Consider the following 18,956-nt stretch of genomic DNA (forward strand, 5'->3'; position numbering starts at 1 on the left):
GGGCACTTTAAATGCGACATCTCTGTTATATTTGTAGTCTGGTCATCACTGTGTGTTTAGAAATCATTAACGTGATAAAAATACTAATTCTGCAAATTACGCATTACAAATATCCAAATTCCTGACAGAAAAGAAAGCACGCTGTTTAATTGCTCGTTGTGAAACAGAGGGAATAGAGCTCGTAAGTTTTTTGGCCAGGCTCCGCCCCCGAGTGGCGATTGGCCAACCGCATCAGCAGGGGGGATACTGATTGGCCCTTCCAGCTGTCAATCACGCGAGATCTCCTCAGGCGTGTGGTAGCCGTGAAACATATCATTTGCCGTGAAGTGATCAGACCGAGGGAGAGATCAGCACAGACCATCACCGCGCAAACACACCACGCTCGTGAATTTTTGCATGTCAGGAACGGAGGATCCTGTCGCCGGTCATCGGCCGTTTTCCATCTTGCGTTTATAACACATCAAATCGGCGGCATGTGGAATTGTATCAGGATTAGGAATTGGCTCCCAATCGCGTGCCTGCTGTTAACGATGTGGACGAAGGTGAGAGCTCTGATTGTTATTAGTGTTGCAGATCGATTTAATTGCCGTAGCACTGATCAGGAGGCAAAAGTTGATGGGTGTGGGCAGACGATTTCAACCGTTTCTGCTTAAAGTGATCGATATTTGAATTACGCAGCCACATGTGCGCGTGCATTTGGAAATGTCAGATGTAAGAAATGTTAACTTGAAACACGATTCCTCATTAAAAGCACGGGTGGATCAGTTTTATAGGATATTGTATGAAATAAAGCCGATTTTCTCATCTCATCCGCATAACAGGTTTGCAAAATTGTAGACTGATTCTCTGGAGACTTGAATGCACAAGCGCACGCGACACATTCCCTCAAATTAACATTAGCACAGATTTATCTGCATTTCTGTAATGCACAATCAGCATTATGATTGCTCTGTTTGTTTGTTTATTTATTTGTCTTTCTGTTTTTCAATGTATTTTTAGGTGTCCCAGTCCTCTGGCTATTTTGAGCTGCAGCTGATTGCTGTAGAAAATGTAAACGGTGAGTTGTGGGACGGGGAATGTTGCGACAGCACGCGGAACTCTCAAGACCAGCGCTGCGTGCGGGACGAGTGCGATACTTACTTTAAAGTGTGTCTGAAGGAGTACCAGTCTGAAGTCACCACCACTGGACAGTGCACCTTCGGCTCTGGATCTACCGACGTTCTTGGTGGAAATATAATTTCTTTTAAGACCGCAAAAAACAGCCCCAGCAAAACGAGCGACGTGGGAAAGATCATCATCCCTTTTCACTTCGCCTGGCCGGTGAGTCCTCGTCTTCTCCATGGGCTGTAATAAAAAAACGCGCCGCGGTGAGCTGTCACTGCTCGGAAGTTGAGTGCACTATATTGTTAGGGTGATGACAGGGTCTCTATTTTAATCGTGGGGCGTGTAGGCTGCTGTCTTTTAACGATTTTCTGTTATTTCTGTGACTGCTTCATCTGTAGGGCACTCACTTTGCTCTGCGTGTTTGAAACGGGCTGCTTGAAGGTGCATTTAAGGTGACACGCACCTCTTAAAGAGATAGCTCACTGTTGAATGGAAATTCTGCTACTTGGTCACCTTGTTTCCCACCTGTGTTGGTTATTTATTTTAGAAACACGAAGTAATTAGATAATATTGTTATTTACTCGAAGAAATATTGATTGAAAGTGAATGGTGACTTAAGTCTGTCATCCTGTCAAGCGGAAGCTTTAAAAGATACTTTCTAACAGAATAGTTTGTTTTAATTGGCTGTGTTACAAATCTGCTTAGTTGTACATCTTGTTTTGGTAGCATAAGAGAATATACAAGGCGGTTTAGGTAGACTGATTTTAATTTTGTTTCTGTTGACTTCTCATTATCAAGGTGCCAATCTTTCTCAAGTAGTGTACTAGCTATTCAAATGTGACGCGCTATCCGTACTCATGGCGCTGCTTGGTCTTTATGATTTTGTTATATCGCATTTTAGCAGATTAATACCCCACACAGGTTTTTTTTAAAGTACTATATTTACTTGTGTTATTGTTAAAGGAATAAAGTGAGTGATATAAGGCGGATTAACTTCTGTAATGCTGTGGTTTTGCCTAAATCTTTGATTCTTTTTTACTATTGTTTGCTTGAACTTGCTACAAATAAATCAAAAAAGCATGTTTTTGCAGTCAAACTGTTGTATTCACAAGTGACGCATGATTTTACTAGACATAGTTTAATCATGGTATCTGTGGTAAATGGTTATGCAAAAGGTAGTCAATATGCTTAAAAATGAATGCTAATCTTTTTCTGTAATACATAACAATAACACAAAACAAACACGTTGAGGTGAAGTTAGTTTTATATTCACATATTCAAATTTTCTCCTTTGGTGTTATTTGCAAATTCTAAATAGGGAAATTATATCAATGACTATGAAAACACACCATAGTCCACAGTCAATTAAATAGTGCTAATAAGTCATTCTTGCATGAGTTTTCAGAGCTCATATTCAAAGTAGCGTGGTGAGGACCATGTCACAAGACAAAATTTAACTAATGTTTGAATATTAAACCAAATTTACCTCAGAAAGTGTGTTGTATATTCACGCATTTGGAATTTCTCCTTAATAATATAATTTCAGAAAAGTATTAAAAAGTAACTGTTTTGAAATCATATTAGCAGCCAAAGACTAACAGTGTTGTACATAGTCTAAATAGCGCTAACAATGTTGTTTTGATGTCATACTTGCATGTGATTTCAGAAAGAATATTCTAAGTACCATGGTTAACAATATAGCGAAGGCTTCACAAGTTGGTACTGAAAAAATGTGCGAATATTAGACAAATTTTACCCCAATAACAACACTACTTGATCTTTATTTCAGCATGTTTAATCTTTTAGAATCTTTCCAAAAGCAGCATTTAAAGTTTGATTATTATTAGGTATTTTCTTAATGTCGGCTATTACCATAAATGTATAATCTAATCCCACAGTAACATTGATTAGAGGGAAGTTTAGTTGTCATGGAAATTTGTTGTAATGGTATCCGAATACTGATTGTGACTCCCTTGTGCTGATATGGGAAAAAAAACTTATCGTGTGTCTCTCCAGACACTCAGGCACATTACTGATGCTCATATCAGGTGTCAAATCGCTGCAAATGTTTTATGCAGTTCGGTGTCACACCAGCAAACAACAAAAAGAGAGATGTCACGTAGTGTTGACTCTCTCAGTTTTGGACTGCAGCCCGATGAGACGCACATAAAGTACTCACCTGTGTTTGATGGCAGACCTAAAACCAGCTTTCCTTTAGTCTTTCATTTACTACCTCACTGCTTCCCCCAACACACAAACACTCAACCGTTTAAGTTAATGTGTAACGTGCTATCATACTGACCCTTTCAGGGCCGTCTTTGATGCTACACCTGCTTCTCTTCTGACCCCTGCTTGAAATTTCACCTAGATGTCTCTATATAGCTTGGATCACATGATGTGTGGCTATGGTTTTGTGCCTGAAAGCCTGTGATTGAGTTTAAATTTAAAATGCCGTGTTTGCAGTTTCTTAGTGTCCCATGAAAGCTAATGAAATTGCTAGTGGAATGTGTTTCTGAGTGTCTCTGCATCCGGACATCTGTTTGATGTGCTCGGTGTAACCCCATCTAGGGTGCATTGTATAAAGATATCCAGCACCTCGCCCTCAGTATTAGAGACCGAGTTTGTCACCTGTTGTGGTGGCACCTGGTGGAGTTTGTTTTCTTGTATCACTGAGTTGTTTTGCTAAGATTGGTTTTGAGAAGCCTTTGCCTTCGTGGTTTGCTTTTGATTAGATTTCTTGCTTTGATTTGATAGAAGCTTTTGGTGTCATTCGAAGCTGATTTTGATTCTATTTTCTGCGGCATGTGGTATTCAATTAAACTTTCAGTTGCACTTTAGCATGTTTTTATAACAATGTGTGAAATTTGTGTATAATTATGATTCATTTCTGAAAAATTCAGTTTTCTGTTGATGCACCAATCGTGGATTAAATGGCCATTTCCAGCTGCAATTTTATAAGCAAAAACTGGCTAACTTTAAATAGGGTTTTTAAAATAGATTTCTTCTAGTGTAAGATAAAAGAAAACATTAGATTACAAACTGTTTATTGGCTCCGTTACATGCAAATTTGACTCAACCACTGTATTTTAATAACAGTCCAAGAAAAATGTTGGAGTACATAAAGTTACAGTTAAAGTTGGAATTTTTAGCCCCTCTTTGAATTTTTTCTTTTTAAAATATTTCCCAAATGATGATTAATAGAGCAAGGAAATTTCCACAGTATGTCTGATAATATTCTTTCTTCTGGATAACGTCTTATTTGTTTAATTTGGCCAGAGTAAAAGCAGTTTTTAATTTTTTAAAAACAGTTTTAAGGTCAAAATTATTAGCTCCTTTAGGCTATATATTTTTTCGATAGTCTACAGAACAAACCATCATTATACAATAACTTGCCTAATTACCGTAACCTGCCCAATTAACCTAGTTAAGCCTTTAATGATCACTTTAAGTGTCTTAAAAATATCTAGTCAAATATTATTTACTGTCATCATGGCAAAGATAAAATAAATCAGTTATTAGAAATGAGTTATTAAAACTATTATGATTAGAAATGTGTTGAAAAAATAATTGGGGTCTAATAATTCAGGGGGGCTAATAATTCTGACTTCAACTGTACATGAACAGTTTTTGATTTTAAATAGTTTTTTTCTCTTCTAAAAGTAAAAACAAACTGTCTGACTTTCCTTTACATGAAACAGAAATGAAAACTGATTGGCAAAATATATTAAAAGCATACATGTGCACTCTTCACTGTAAGTAGGAGTTATTTATAAAATGATTCTGCTTTGTATAATCATGCAAACACTTATTTGTATTAACTGTTTTCTGCAGTTTATTACTCCGTCATTTCTCCCATAGGCAACTGAAACGGAAGTTCTAAAACAGTAGCAAAAATGAGCACACTTCCACATTGCAGAATAAGGTCAATTGTGTTTCTGTGGTTACCATTGTAAACAAAGAAAAGCCACACTTTTATAAATGGTACTTTTAATCAGAATAATATGAAAATAATATTAAAAGAAAATACCATCTGAACTAGGGCTGCACAGTATACCGTTTCAAAATCGACATTGCAATGATCATTCACAAGAGTCACATTACAAGTAAACGCAATGTTGAGTCCGGATGATAATTGATCATTTGCATGTGTTTTTTGAGACCTGTGACTGTATGAGTATTTGATTTATTTAGCATTTAGGCACAATAAATTGTACTGTGTGTAATTTTAATATCAATGAGCAGTTAAAATTATTACTAGAATGAAAACTATATAGTGTTATTTTTCATTTCTATGTTTGAGTACAATTTCAAGTTTATTTCAGGTGTATCTTTTTCTTTATTGTATTTATGTATGCTTGTAGATTGTTTATCATGCCCTACAGAATCCTTTTAATCCTAATCTAATATTATATTATAATTGTCTTCCAAATTGAGAGATTCAACACATCTGGTGAAATTGGATTCTTATGGCAATATGGATCACAGAATAACAAAATATCGAAACGTTAGATTTTTCTAATATCGTACAGCCCTAATCTGAACTCTAAATTCTTCCCAGAAATGCATTAATGTAACCTCTCCTACCCCCAATTAAATTTTTAGTATTTGTTTTCTTCCAATATTTTGTACATTGTGAATTATGAGCTTGCTATGCTTGGTACAATATTTTGTGTGGTGCATCTCTGGCTTCTGTTAATATCTCATGTACAGACTTCATTATAATTCCGCACACATTGCATTTTCTTTTTAAATCGCAATGCAGTTTGAGCACACATCTGAAATGGAGATTGTCTGTAATATTGTAAAAAAAAAAAAAAAAAACTCTTAAAAACCCAACCGCAACCTTAAGTCAACCTTTTAGTTTTTGATTAGATCTTTAATGATTTGCTTTGATTCACTGCAAAAAAACTCGTTCATGGAGTCATTTGTTTGCGAATCTTGTCGTCTGTATGTTACTGCATGCGACCCATGAGGAAGGTTTTTGGTGATTATTTGATTGCCTTTTTTAAATTGCATCACATTCTATTGTATTTGCAAACAAGGCTAAAACTGTGTGTAGATTCAATGGCGAGGATGTAGGAAATACTTGAATTAGTTAAACGTATCTTTACAGAAATCCATATTAAGATTAAATATAGATCTCAAGTGCTCCAAAAACAATACTTTGACCCGTGCCTATAGATTATGTCTCTTTATCAGATGGTTACAATATGATGAAAGCCATGGTCTCTTGAAAGTATCCCTCTGGCCTTTTACTTGTGTAATGAATCCATGCAGTCAGCAGCAGGTTAGTAAGTTGTAGATTTGTGTTACCGTTTTAGTAGATGTTGAACTTCAGGAGCGTGAGAGACCGTACCCACGAGAGCCTCTCTGGTGGCGCAGTGATATTGACGATAGAGACGGCAGCTGTATCTGTCTGTCAGAGGACCACTACGCTTCAAGGCTAAATGGCAGCGTCAGCCACACCTGATTGGGAGCTTGCTGGGCTGTTGCTAGGAGACGGTTACATGGGCCTTTAGTAAACAATTATCTATTGCCCTCCGAGTTCCCTTCCCCCTTAACTGGTCTTTCAGTGGAACCACTCGTTCCCATCTCACCTGGGAAAGAAGTGCTAGAGCCTCACAACTGATTACACTATTGACTGTGTAATTAGCCAGTCACAGCTGGCTGCGTCTCCGGTCAACAAAAAGCAGTAATTGTCCAGTTCAGCATCAGAGCAGGTGGCTGCTGATTGGGGCTGATTATAGATTGCTGCTCCCTTAGGGCCTTAAAATGTCCAAGGAACCAGCGTCCACCTTTTTTGGTTGATGTTTTGGCTTTTTGTGTGGGTTAAACCAAAGCTGCGGTCATGGCTTGGATGGTGTCACGTTTTCCCTGCTACTGCATTGTAAGGACAATACCTAATTAGTAACAAAGTCCCATTTTACTTGGCGGCCATCTTTGAAATGCCTCCTGGGCAGTATGCTCGGGTAAACTTTAGATGGGATACACGGCTGGCCGGAAGTGCGATACGCACATGAATGTAGCAGAATTTTTTTTTATGGCACTGTATAACAACAGTTAATATCATTATAGTACTGTGACTGGTGCGTTCGTTTAGCACATCTTGATTTTGCCAAGTGCTAGTTCTGAGAGCAAATTTATTTTATGATGACCCAGGGACAACAACTCCATCAGCCAATCAAACGTCATGAAAAAAAAAACACCTGCAATTTTTACCAGTGAAATAGACAAGTGAAAAGGTAAAATCACGAGTTTTCTCCTATCAATTTACAGAATGATCGCAAAATAAATATTTATGGATTTGCTTTTTTTTTCCAGCTTAGTGAACATTTTACATTATTCTGCATTGACAAATTAGTTAGATTGATGTGCTTTAATGTACTTTCTGTCTCAAATTAAAACAAGATAACAAATTAACAATGTGCCTAGCTATCAAACGCAATTAAACTTGGCCTTTTTCTAGCTTAAAGCGACTGCAAAGTTGTCTAATACTTCTATTTTAGTTGCTATTCTGTTGCTTCGCATTCAGTTTCATTAAAAGACAAATGCCTGAAATGCAGAACAAAACACTTGTTTGAACAAACAAGATTATTCAAGACGCTGACATACTGTAATTCACTGTAAAATCCAGGTTGAGTCGATTTAAACAAATCTTTATTTTGCGATCATTCGGTGAATTGGTAGGAGAAAACTCGTGATCTTAGCTTTTGACTTGTCCTCTTCACTGGTAAAAATGAATTTTAGCGGTCTTTGCATGGGGCACATAATGATGACATCATGATGATTGATTGGCTGATGGAGTTGTTGTCCCTGGGTCTTTATAAAAAATGTTGGTCTTAGGACAACTAGCACTTGGCAAAATCAGAAAATGCGTTGGGGTTACGGTAGGGGTAGACTATAAAAATACAATTTATGGAGTAATTTAATAGATAACATAATAAATACTCGATACAACTAATGTTTTTACATCACTGTGACAGTTGGGTTCAGGGTTGGGGTGGGGGTATATGTTAATAAAATACCATTAATAGGAAATTTTATAAATATTATAAATCATTTTCGCTAACTTCCGGCTGCAACCATATCTGATCTAGCAACAACCATATGCTCGGTCATTCTGTTTAAAGGGGGAAACATCAAATTATTCGTAGTTGCTTGCCAAGCTTAGGATTTAATTTCATATTAGGAATCACCATTAAAATTAAACGACAACTTTGTCTTTAGTTTCATTTTTAAATGTTCGAGTCTAACTAAATCTGCAGATAATCTCATATGGTCTGAGCCCCTCCCCTGGAGAATCCCCAGTGTATAGTGATCGCTGATTGGCTCCTTTACTTGAAGGCAGGCCTTCATTCGCCACATTGACCGTCATACTTTTCTCCATTCAAAGGTATACGAGTGAATTGTCTTGTGTCTGTTAGTATTTAGGGTTGCGTGATAAATCACATGCATGTCAGTAATGTGATGAGTGGTAAATTTTATAACATGTGCGTTCAGATGAAGCAACGTTTACTACGTTATGCAAAATATCACATTCGATTATGCAAATCATAGATAATCATAATATTGACAACTGTTTGTGTGGCTACTCGGTGAACTTTGGCCCTTTTTAGTAAATGCTACTATTGCTACATCTGAAAGCATGTGGAAGTACCACACATAAACGTCTGTTTTTACTCCAATCTCACTTCATAATTCAACTCAGTTGAGTGTTTGAAATAAACCACACAATTGTGCTTCCATGACAAGATGTGGATGGCAACCGCAAAATTTGCAAAATTTCGAATGTGATTTTATTTATTTCTTTGCCGTCCTTTTAGTAATAAATTGACAATTGGCTGGTATAAGTTGGGTATACTGTAATATGCAGTCAGATGTTTTTGTTTAACACAGCATCTTGAAGAACATGAAAAATAATCTTTAGTTTAAAACGTGGTCCTAGGTAATTCAAGGACTTCTTGCACTTTGATAATCAAAGTATATGCTGGATAAAAAAAATCAATACTAGGGCTGCGTTATATTGGGAAAAAAATGACTTTGCGATTATTTATTTATTATTATTTTTTCTGCGATTTATATATAATATATTACTTGTATATGATGTCACGTGTGTTCCGAATTGTGGATTGTAATCTGTCTGAATCGCAGATCAACAGTGATACGTTACACTCCTAGCAGACGCACACATAGCGATATTGATGCTGATATTGTGCAGCCATAATGACTACCCATGGCTTCTGATAAAGCATTGAGATCTTAGAAAGTGAAAGAATTGGTCTGTGCATAAAAATGATCATCAAATCAATGAAACTGGCCACAAATTGATGGATTCTAGTTGTTAAATTATGTGTAAAAAAGAACCAAGGTTGCCACCAAAAATGCTCCACTAAAGAACAAAGGTGATCTAAGTGCAAGAACATTTACCGTTTTTTTTGCCTGTTGTAGCTCACTGCGTCAAATGCCATTTAATGTTCAAAGATAAATTTCTAACTGTGTTATGAGTGTTAGGAAGGGGTTGAATATAAACATGCAACGCATATGATGATTTCATTGTCACAAAATTTTTAACAGCTAGTTATTAGCTCTTTAGTTAATGCATAAGTTAGTGGATGATTTGGTTGACCCTGTGGTGCAGCAACGGTCAAAGCAGAGCAGCTATTGTTTGAGCTGGCTGCACTATTTGCAGTCATCTGCAGTGGTTTGTGATGTTACAGGAAGAGCCAGTATTGATTCCTCCCTCTCCATGGAGATCCGCTGTGGTGATTCACCAGGAAGTTTAAGATCATGAGGAATCTAGCTGGATGTGAGAGTCTCTCTCTCTCTCTCTCTCTCTCTTTTCCTGACCCTGAAATAGCTTTTTGTTCTGCCACCACAATAAACATTTTCTTTCTTGTGACCTGGGGCAGAGAGGCTTTTTGTACCCATGTCTTCCCATTAAATGAAGGGAAAGGCTGCATTTTCCTTCTCTTGAATGCAGCAGTCATGGTAGAATTATTTTTAGCAGTGGAAAGACTGGGCCAATTAAGAGACAGTGTGCCTGAGGTGACTTTATGAACAAAATCTGTTATGCTACAGGGTGGTTTGAGAGAGGTCGTCTTTGGATAGCACATTTTGTAAACACAGACTGCCTAGTTTTGACCATGTTTATTTGTAATAAAGCATTTAAAGAGAGAATGTTTAGATTCTCTGTAAAGCATAAAATCCAGGCACTTCCTACTCCATCACTCCCACACGATGGACTCTTCAAAACTATTAAATGGACCTTACTGGTTTGGAGATTGCAGAAGGGTCCTTGCCAAAATGCTGATAAATGATTAAAGGATAAAATGCTTTAACTGAAAATCCACTTAATGCAAGTATGACTGTAATGCTAGGGTTCTGGCAAGGGTCATTTACCATTCACACCAGCAGGCACGTGCACACATAGGGCTCAACCTGTGCAGTGCACATGCCCTTTTTAGTCTTGGATAGAAAGTGCCCTTCCAAAATGATTAAAAGTGCCCCCGCGACGCAGCACTCCTTCGGTCCCGCCCTTCAGTAGGCGCGACAACAACCCCCCCGCTCTTCAAAAAATTTATCCTGCACATGCCCTTTGGACGGTCTCTGCACGGGCCTGCACACCAGTAGTCATGGGAGGATAACTGTTTTGTTGGAAAATTCAAGGTTTTAAAACCGCCAAACTTTTCTGTAATACCGTTCCTAAGGTATGTGTAAAATATTTTTAATTGACATTTTTTTGTTGCTCTTATAGGACAAGAGTATCTTCAGGTGAAAAGATATCCAAAGATGCCATTTTAAATTGTAAAAATATCTGTGTTTTTGAAACTAATGAAGGACGCAGAAGTCGATGATTCATTTTAATTAATCTGCCTTACATGTTTACTGCTCCAAAATATTTCTAATATTTCAAAAAAAAAAATGCATTGTGTTCAAAGGGGCAAAATTTTTTGTTTTTTTACCCAGACATTCCAAAAAAATGTTTTTTTTAGAGCATTAATAACAATACCGTGATACAGTGAAGTCGTGATATTTTCATTCAAGGTTCTCATAGCATCTTATATCAGCCAATGCCTAATCTAGAGGTGTGAACCTACACTGGTCTCATGATTCGGTTTGGTTACGATTATCTTGCCATCGATTCGGTTCAATTCGATATCTTGGTGCATCACGGTGCATTGACGATGCTTTCCATAAGCAATTAGATTTTTTCTTCACAACACAATTTTTTTTTATTAAAATCTTTAAATATATTAATATTTATATATTATTTGTAATAGAATATTGTCCTTTAATACAAGCAGTAAGATATATGAACTGTACCTTTAATTTTACCTGCTCAAAGAAAACACACTTTTTGAATGTATGAAGCAAAACTTTAATATATGCACAGAAGACAATATGAGCATTTATAACAAATAAACTAATGTAAATATAATCCCGCTCCCTTTTTGAGGGCTGTCTTCACCCGCTCAACAGAAAGGGTTGCGCTTGGCTTTGGGAATGAAAGCGATATTTACAGATGAGTTACGTGGGAAGAACAGCGGCAGTTACAGTCTATATGTGCATAATATGCGGTTATCAAGTAATCCGTAATAGACACAGTGGAGAAAACTTGCAACTCAGGCACGCTCGTGTCTGGATCCACAAGTATCGCTTTAACAGCCGAGAGGAGGAGAAAAGTTACCTCACAAACAGGCCAGCGCAGCGGGCAAAGTGTATGTGAGAGAAGCAGAAATGTATTTTTACAGCATCTCCCCCTAGTAGTTAAAACGCGGCTCGTTAGCTGTGCCGCCTTCATGGTCAACTGAAGACTTTCTAGCATACGAACAAGTAGCTGAACTGTGCATATTTATCAAATTTTTTAGTAGGAGCGTTTTATTTACTCGCCCTCGCCTCCTTTGCTATAGTATTCTACTGCGACATTGCTCATAGGAGATAGATGACGTCAGTATGTAATAACCGGTTATGATCTATTACTGAACCGGTATCGAATTGTTCCCATCTGCATCATGGTGCACCAAAGAAACCATTCATTTTGACACCCCTGAGCCTAATTTCTACACCAATACAAAAAGTTTTGATAATTATTAAAACTAATTGAGATATGCTCTCAGTGTGCTTAGTTTTCATTTTTGGTGTAAACAAAAGTGATTAGGACTGGCATCAGGAGGAGAGGACTGAAGAAAAACCACTCTTTTGTGCTGTACTTCAGCTAAGTGCTCAAGAAAGCATGTTGGTGCTTTTAGAAGAGCCTGACTATGTTGAGTGTTACCCTCATAAAGAGTGCAAGATAAACTGGTTCCCAAAAGAAGGACTTCCATTAGGTTGAACATACAGAGCTACCAGTGGTGGACATGATTGTATTAGGCAGAGCAATTATAATGGACTTTCTCTCTCCCCTGAGAAGGGTCGTAGAAAACATGGGGTCCTTTCAGTGGGAAGAAGTGGGAGTTAGAGAGCTTAACCCTGATGTCCCTTTCCAATAACACTGGAAGCTACTATGTGTGTGAGAGAGAGCTGTTTCTATTGTTAGTTCCTGCTCTTAACTAATTGTTTTCAACTACCCATGATGCTCTACCTCCCTGGCACTGGGTTCCTTAACGACAGTTTTGCACATGAAAACATGAATGATGACTTGCAAGTACACAAAGTGCCTGCTTATTCATTTCCAGCTGTATGAATTTGTTCAGGAAGAGCCGGATTGTTTTTCTTCTTCTGTGTTAGCGTACATGGATGTGGCGCAAGTGGGATTGTGTCTGACTAATGCATGCGCACCTTCCTGAGGGAGCTAATGAATTGCGAGCAGGTGTGCTGCAGTGATTAAAGTGCATTACCGCATGGCAAGTTTAATTCCCGCTTGACCTCTGACCTTGTTCAAAATGATAATGATTGTAATGGAGTTGTTGCTCATGTGACTCTAACCTCTTGGGATGGCAGCACAATTCTAGATTGCTATTCCGCAAGTAGGTCTGTTCTAAATGATGTGAAGCTACTTAGCAAAGGTTCTGCCATTTTAACTTGATGCCAGTAATCGGCAGTACTGTAACTGGACTAGACTGACAGGGAGACAACTGGCTTGTCAGATGGTTTGATGATGAGCTAGCAGTCTAGAGTGTCAAATGGCCGCCTCACTGTAGTAGCCGAAGGGCTGCTTGCCAAATGAACGCTTGCCAATGAGTTGAATATGGAATAGTGTCATTCCATATTGAGCTCATAACACTAGTGTAAGAGCAGCTATCAGGTGGAATAGTTCCACAGATGTCATTGATGGATTTACATTAATTTTTTGGAAGCCTACTTTAGAGTAGTATGGCCGGACCGCTGTGTAATACATGGTTTGGAAGGATTGAGAGCTGTGAGATTTGATCCAGGCCAGCGTCTTTGGGAGATCTGTGAGCTGTGCCCACTGGGATATGGCAGCTTCCAACCTCACAGCCTGTTTCGGTTGCTGCCAAGCAGCCATGCTAGTCTCAGTTTCTACAAATGCTGCAGTTAAAACCTCTCTGAAATGAGGAGGATATGAGCAATTGCTTCTTTGTATAATGGTGATTTGATGTAACTTGCCCCTTATGGCAAGTTCTACTTTACTTCACTATACTATACTAAATTAGATTTCATTAGATTATTGTTTTGTTTTAGGTTGATTTGGTCTTGCTTTAACATAAAAAAAATTACATTTTTTTAATGTTTTTTTGGAAAATTTATTTGATACACTGCAAAAAAAAAAAAAAAACTTTCTTAAATTTTGTTGTTGTTTTAACAGAATAACCTGATTTAATTGAATTTATTCAAGAACAAGCAAAATAATATGCCAACTGCCAGGTAAAACTATTTTGTTCTATGTTTGAAACAAAATAAATTACTTGACACCCTGACATAGGCACTGGAGGATATAAGATTCTAATGGTATGATAACCTTGGATAAAAACATCATGATTTCTCACAGTATTGTAATTACTGCTCTAAAATATTTTCTTTTTAAATTTCTGGTTAAAAAACCAAAAGAAACTTTTCCCCCTTTGAACACAATATATTTTATACTTAGAAACATTTAAGATATTTAGGAACAGTAAACATGTCAAATCAAATGAATCGTTGACTTATGCTGTCTTTATTATTTTCTAAATCACTGATCTCTTTACAATTTTCTGATAGTTTTCGGATAAATTTCTGCTGGAAATACTGTTGTCATAACAAACAAACAAACAAACAAACAAACAAAAAAAACGGTTATTGTCCCATGACTTCTCTGACATTTATATTGCTGGTTTCACACACACAAAAAAACTCATTTTATTTGAACAAAACATTTGTTTGACTTGTCTATAAAATGATTCCTACTTTTGAATTTGTTAGATATTTGGACTAGAATCAAGACAAAAACTGTAAGTAAGAAAAGCTTGTGCATGATGGTAAGTTGGTAGCTGTGCCTTTACTGAATGAGCACTGTGCTGCGTCCGACAGATTGCACTATTATGTTTTTCTCTTCTTCTTCTTTCTTTTACATCACATTTTACCTGTTTTTTTTTTACTCATTTTTATTATTTGTTTTTATTTTTATTTTACTTGTTTCGTTTATTCTTGTTTATGTAAAGCACTTTGAATTGCCACTGTGTATGAAATGTGCTATATAAATAAACTTGCCTTGCCTTAAGTTTGCCACTCATTTAAATAGGTTTAAATTATTTTATTGGATTAATATATACAAATGCAGGGTTCCACATAAATCATTCATGTTGACCCAACACAAATCAATTAAATTATCTTGACACTTTAAATAAGCTATCATTATGAAATCTCAACAATTGTGTTGTTCCAGCTCATTTTAATTAAGTAGTATTTATTCAAGCAGTGTTTTTTTGAGTGCATTTAGAATATTTTTCTAAATATTTAGAAATTATTTAGATTATATGGCCAGCATTACTACCCTATCAATAGAGGTGTGAACCTACACTGGTGTCACGGTTCGATTTGGTTACGATTATCACGCCATCGATTCGGTTCAATTCAATGTATCGGAGCATTGACTATGCTTTCCATAAACTATTTTATATTTTACTTCACAGCACAGCAATTCTTGTATTAAAATGTATACTTTTAAATGCATTGTATTTGTATTTGTAATACAATCTTGTTCTTTAATACAAGCAGTCTGAACTGTACCTTTAATTTTACCTGTTAAAAGAAAACACTCTGCATCAAAGAAACGTCAAGTACATGCATAGAACAACATGAGCATTTAAAGCAGATAAACAAACATAGATATTATCCCGCTTGCTTTTTGAGCGTTGACGAGTGAGTTGTTAAATGCCTATGATTGGTCATGCACTCAACAGAAAGGGCTGCGATTAGCTCTAACGCGCTTGCGGTGTTCAGCATTGAGTGACAATAAAAAAATGGACGTGGGGATCACAGCTGATCAATGATAGACACGGTGGAGAAAACTCGCTCTGCAAACACTCGTGTCTGGATCTACAAGTATCGCTATAGCAGCCGAGAGGAGAGTAAACGTCATCCTAACAGGTCAAACAAGCCACAGCGAGAGGGAGAGAAATAGAGTTTACATTCATTTCCTCCATCGCAGTGAAGTAGAAGCTTCTGCTGTAACTTCAGTGTCAGTGAAAGACAGCAAACACACTATACATTGTGCAGAGTTTTGGCGTTTTAATTACTCGCGCTCCCCTACCTCGGCATAGTATTTTACTGCATATGAGATAAATGACATCAGTACATAATAACTGTTTAGGATCTATTTCTAAACTGAGCGAATTGTCCGCGTCTGCATTGCGATGCACTGAAGAAACCATTAATTTTGACACCCCTACCACTTACCACTGTTACAAAGTTTTATATCATGCACTCTTATTGCGGGTAGTACTCACTCTTGGCGTGAGTAGTAGATAATTTAAATTTGGTTTGTTTATATAGTACAATTTATAGAAGTGTGATAAGCCATACACACTTTTGCTTGTGTTTCTGTACGTACAGGATCTGACTGTGTGTGTGTTCATGGCCACTGCTGTCCCTTCTTGCTTAATTAGCACCCAGAGGGGAGGGGTTTGTTGTATTGTCATTGCTAATGATCTTGTTGGCATAGCAGCCGAATGCTAAATGAGCCGTGTGTGTACACACTCACCCAGAGCGTGCCCTGCGTTGGCCAAGTCTGCAGCGATAAGCACCACGCAAGCATAATTTTGTATCTCGCTTGGTGCTCCTGCCTTTCAGACTCACCGGACACTTGTCTGACTTGCTTTATTGATGGCGATGTCTCATGGGTCTGCAAGGTTAACTAGACCCATTGTAGTCGATGATAGTGCTTTATTATTGTGTCTGTAGGAACTCAACCCCAGTGTGGGAATTTGCTGAAAGAGGGGAGGTTACAGAGCTCCAGAATATCATTTACTGGCCTCAGGGCTCCGTGTGCATGTTGGTTTGCGGCGTCTTGTCCTCCCATGGTCATAATGCAGCTTAAACAATGCTATTGTCTGCTTTTGTGCCCTGGAAGCCTGGCGGAAAATGACAATTGACTGAGCTGAAACAAGTCATGTCATATGGACTTGTAGTGTGCAGAGGTCACTGCCACATTTGAAGAGGGATTTCAGAGTTGGAATAAGCAGGGATTTCTCTCATAAGGTTGTGTTGATGATGAGGATAAATGTGAAAGACATTTCTCGATGTGGAGCTAATTGAATCACAATATTTTCCCCTCTCCAGTAGGCATGGGCCGGCATAAAATTCTAAAGTATGATAACCTTGGATAAAAATATCATAGTATGCTCTAAAATATATTCTTTTTAAATGTTTGGGTTAAAAAAACGACAACTTTTTTCCCCCTTTGAACACAAAATATCTTTTTTTGAGTAACATTTAAATATTTTGGAGTGGTAAACATGTCAAGCTAATTAATTTAAAAAAAAACATTGACTTCTGTCGTCTTTGTTAGTTTCAAAACTCAGATTTCTTTGCATTTTAAATCGACATCTTTTGAGATCTTTACTGCTGGAGATACTATTGTCCTAAAAATGTAAAAGAAAATCGTACACATACCTTAGGCACGGGATAACAGAAAATTTTGCCCGTTTTAAAACCTTGACTTTTCCAAACCTCGGTGTACCTTAAAAACTGTTATCGTCCCATCCTTACTCTCCAGACTATATCTTTATTATATTATGACATGACAAATAAAGGAATCGCATTTTCGGAGACATAAGTTTAATTGCAGACACATTATTTATTTTGACCTTACAACAACTAGAAATTGTAAGGGATTGAACATGTTTTTTTTTTCTACGACAACATGAGGCAGGGCTGTATTAAATCTATTGCATATGACAAAGTATTTCATAAAGGTAATTATAAACTCAGAAATGTTGAACACAGTAAATTACTTAACTGTATGATTAAAATCAGTTGAAAAAAGTAACTTCTTAACTTGAGCTATTATAGCAGGCTATCTTTTTAGGTTTGTTTACTTATTAGATTCATGTGCATTTCTTAATATATTTCATAATAAATACTATCATAAAATAATTGTGGATTTTCGTAAGACATTTCAAAATATATTGCATACATAATGTGGACACAATGTGAATAAACTTTGAAAAACAATTTAAACTGCAAGCACAAATGTTCTAAGTTAAATTAATATATATTAACTGATGTAGTTTTGACAGCAAATGAATTTGTGTTCACAATAATGCAAAATATATTGAACATTAAAGATTAATAACACAATAATTGTGTATGACTCACAATATGAGGCGATATGGAAAACAATTTGACTATCTCGACTTGCATGGTGTATAGGGTTGGGCTGATAGACGACACTATCGTCCATCGCCGATGGCCAATAAACAACACGATGCTGAGCCGGCATCGCAATCCATCACCCCCCCCGACATACTCCATGATCAGTTTAGCTCATGCAAATCACCTATACTGCGCAGGTCTTTGGACTGCGAGGGAAAAATCCACGAAGAAATGCCAACTGCTCCAGCCAGGACTCAAACCATCGACTTTCTTTCTGTGAGGCACAGTGCTAACCACCGAGCCACCGTATTGCCCCACATACAGTACATGAATGCATAAATAATACATCAACTCACAAAATGCATTATAAATAATAAATTATGTTTACATTGACAAACTTGACAGAGTTAAAAAGCTGACGCTTGGCACTCGGTCAGCACTCTGCGAGCATTCAGCCCTCATGCACACACATCTTACAATTCCCATGTTCTACTCTATGTGAATCTGCGGCAACTTACAGAGAAGCACTGACCTGGTCCTCGGTCTGGTTAATGAGTTTTGCTCTCCAAAGTTTGATGATTTTTCAATAGCCCTCATCATTTGATGATAGTTCTCTGTGTGTCCTCAATGAAGACTCATCAAAGAGAAATTGATGTACTCAAAATTATAACTGATGTGCAAAATTATAACTTGCCCTTGTGGGACTGGTAACACATGCAATATTTAAATAAAATCTAAAATATATTACATTACATTTAACAATGCACTTTCATTTCTCAAGTCAAAGGCCCACATGGCAGGTGTCTGAACATCACATAAAGTTTGCCAGAACCTGTAATTACCTGTGAATTTTTTTGATAATTCCAAAGCAGCTTAAAATTTGAAGAAGGTGGCAACCTCATAATTCTTTGTGTAGGAAAAACACTTAGCAAATGGAGCCGCCTTATACTCTGACCTCTTCTGTGCTGTGTGCCCCCTAAGTATCTTCATTTTACATGCAGTGTTGTCTATAAATGTTGCTGTTTGACCTCATCATCAACAACTTCATTGTTCTGTCATTGTCTTTTCACTTGGGATTTTCAACCAGATAATTTTGGGTG

At 37.2% G+C, this 18,956-nt stretch overlaps 1 protein-coding gene across 2 annotated transcripts in view; it reads left to right on the forward strand.

Annotated features, from left to right (window-relative positions):
- Positions 1–323: 323 nt before the first annotated feature.
- Positions 324–18,956, forward strand: part of jag2b (jagged canonical Notch ligand 2b) — an 84,442-nt gene continuing 65,809 nt past the window's right edge. Inside the window, exons 1-2 of one of the 2 annotated variants that reach the window (XM_005160485.6) lie at positions 324–542; positions 1,000–1,320. In XM_005160485.6, the coding sequence (XP_005160542.1) occupies positions 474–542; positions 1,000–1,320 (390 nt within the window). In that variant the 5' untranslated portion in view covers positions 324–473. 2 annotated transcript variants of the gene reach the window in all.

This window comes from Danio rerio, chromosome 20 (genome assembly GCF_049306965.1).
Source record: "Danio rerio strain Tuebingen ecotype United States chromosome 20, GRCz12tu, whole genome shotgun sequence".
Taxonomy (NCBI): Eukaryota; Metazoa; Chordata; class Actinopteri; order Cypriniformes; family Danionidae; genus Danio; species Danio rerio.